Genomic DNA, 2,086 nt, shown 5'->3' with positions numbered 1-2,086 from the left:
TCTTTCCCTCAGAAAGCCAGAAACTGCCCATGTGTGCATGTGCATTTGTGCATGCTTAAGCGTGTGCCTCCGTGCATCCCCGGAGAGGAATGCGGCCCCACGCAGCAGCCTGCCCGCGGGAGCGTGCTTCCCGCCATCGGCAGCTGACCGCCGCCTCCCTCCACGCGTGTGAACCCGGGCTGCGTCTGGAATGCTATTGATCTGCGGCATTAGTCAGCAGCCTTTTCCCATTGAGGGCCAGCTCTTTCCCAGCTTCTGACACGTAATTCTGATCCCAGCCTTTCACGTACCACACACTCCCCACCTGCTCATCTGGGAGAAGGTCATTATCCCCAGGCTATTCACTGGCAACGGAGCATGCAAGAATAGATGCTTCTGCTATTGTGCTGCCTATCTCCCTGATTGGCTCTGGAGTGTGGGAAAGTCCGCCAAGCCAGAGACCCACAGACTCTCAGTGAGGCTGCACAGCATAAATATCGTGCAGAGGCAGCTTTCAGCAACACACTTCTCCTGGACTTCCACTCCGAGACCTTCCTTCCTTCCTCAGGACCGATGGCTCCCAGCACTGTTTTCATGGAGCCCGACAACCTGCTGACACCAAAGGAGAAAAACAAAGTAAGTCCAGGCGTAGTGAGGCAGCTTCGAGCCATGCTCTCAGCTGGTCTCACAGCAGTTGACACCAGCTAAGAAACTGGTCCACACTGTTTAGGAACAGTGACAGGCAACAAAGAGTCCTGTGAAATGGCAGCGAGAAGGTCCTTCTAACAACAGGTCTCTCTTCTTTTGCTTTTTACAGCTGAGGAAGCCAGTGGTGGAGAAAATGCGCCGTGACCGGATTAACAGCAGCATCGAGCAGCTGAAACTGCTCCTGGAGAAGGAGTTTCAGAGACACCAGCCCAACTCCAAGCTGGAGAAAGCCGACATCCTGGAGATGACCGTCAGCTACCTGAAGCAGCAGAGCCAGCTGCAGATGAAGAGTGAGTACTGAATTTTGCTTCAGTCTCTAGCTTACTGCAAATCTGTGAGAGTTTCATGAATCTCTAGCCATGAACAATTGCTCTGAACGATTCTTTCTTCCCCCTCCCTCTTTTCTTCCTTCTCTAGCTGCAGGATCCTTCCATAAAAGCTCTCAGTTTGACTTCAGAGAGGGCTATTCTAGGTGTTTGCAAGAAGCTTTCCATTTCCTCTCTCTTCATAAAGTCCGAACTGAAACACAGACCAAACTTTTAAGCCACTTCCAGAAGAGCCAGTCAGCTGCTATGGAGGTCGCCTTTTCCCCTGGGAACCCCAGCACCCTGAAGCAAGCATTTCCGAAAGATGCCGGTACTCTCTGGAGGCCCTGGTAGTCAGGGGAGTCCTTACCTGGTGGATCTTTGCCTTTTACAGACCAGAGGAAGGATCTGACTGCATCCGATAGTCCAGCTCTGACCCTCTCTTCTGTAGGGAATTTTATTTCCCCATGTATTTTATTTATGTGTGAAAAGAATGACATACTTTTGACTTTTATGGGAACCTTTGGCAAAAGTTCAGTCATTCTGTTGAGTGGTATTGAAGCTGTGTAGACAGCATGCTGCCCAGTCAGGGGGCAAACATCTTCAAAATGAAGGCGGGTTTTTTGGTAAATGTTACAGTTGTGACGGACAATAATTGCTGTAGGAGAGATTTTGCTCTAATATTGCTTGTAAGAGCCATCGGCTTTGCTCTGGCTTGACTAGCGACGCTTGTTTGCTCAGTCACTCCAGAGGATAAATTTACTACCCTTTGGTTCATGCACACTTGATTAAAATCAGTTTACTTCTGTTTGCTTATAACTTGTACAGCATCAAAGACGGTTTTTGTTTTGTTTTGGACTCTTCCCCAGTGACCCTTTCATGGTCCTAGTACATAAAGTGTGACAGATGAACAGAAGGTAGGAAACTATGTGGAATATTTCTACTATTTTGATGCTTTTTTCAATTTAGAAAAAGAGTACATTACTGCTTTATGTTAAAGAAAACGTAGTAGGTAAAAGGCTTAATTGGTCAATGTTATACATTTTGGGTGTAAGCTATGCTTTTTCTAGCATTTTCATTATGATAATGATATT

The 2,086-nt window shown here is 47.5% G+C and overlaps 1 protein-coding gene across 1 annotated transcript; it reads left to right on the top strand.

Annotated features, from left to right (window-relative positions):
- Positions 1-552: 552 nt before the first annotated feature.
- Positions 553-1,346, top strand: LOC104625636 (transcription factor HES-5-like). Its single transcript, XM_010293314.1, has 3 exons — positions 553-615; positions 797-977; positions 1,105-1,346. Exons 1-3 carry the CDS (start codon positions 553-555, stop codon positions 1,344-1,346), a joined length of 486 nt encoding a protein of 161 aa, XP_010291616.1.
- Positions 1,347-2,086: the final 740 nt, after the last annotated feature.

This window comes from Phaethon lepturus, unplaced genomic scaffold (assembly GCF_000687285.1).
Source record: "Phaethon lepturus isolate BGI_N335 unplaced genomic scaffold, ASM68728v1 scaffold51528, whole genome shotgun sequence".
In the NCBI taxonomy this organism is placed as follows: domain Eukaryota; kingdom Metazoa; phylum Chordata; class Aves; order Phaethontiformes; family Phaethontidae; genus Phaethon; species Phaethon lepturus.
Note: the sequence above shows the minus strand (reverse complement) of the source record. Positions and strands in the feature narration are given on the sequence as shown.

Bases quoted from the DNA above. Each gene is read 5' to 3' on its own strand.
- LOC104625636 (XM_010293314.1), top strand. From the start codon at position 553: ATGGCTCCCAGCACTGTTTTCATGGAGCCCGACAACCTGCTGACACCA. The intron at 616-796 runs GTAAGTCCAGGC...TGCTTTTTACAG, and splicing joins CACCAAAGGAGAAAAACAAA to CTGAGGAAGCCAGTGGTGGA. The intron at 978-1,104 runs GTGAGTACTGAA...TTCCTTCTCTAG, and splicing joins GAGCCAGCTGCAGATGAAGA to CTGCAGGATCCTTCCATAAA.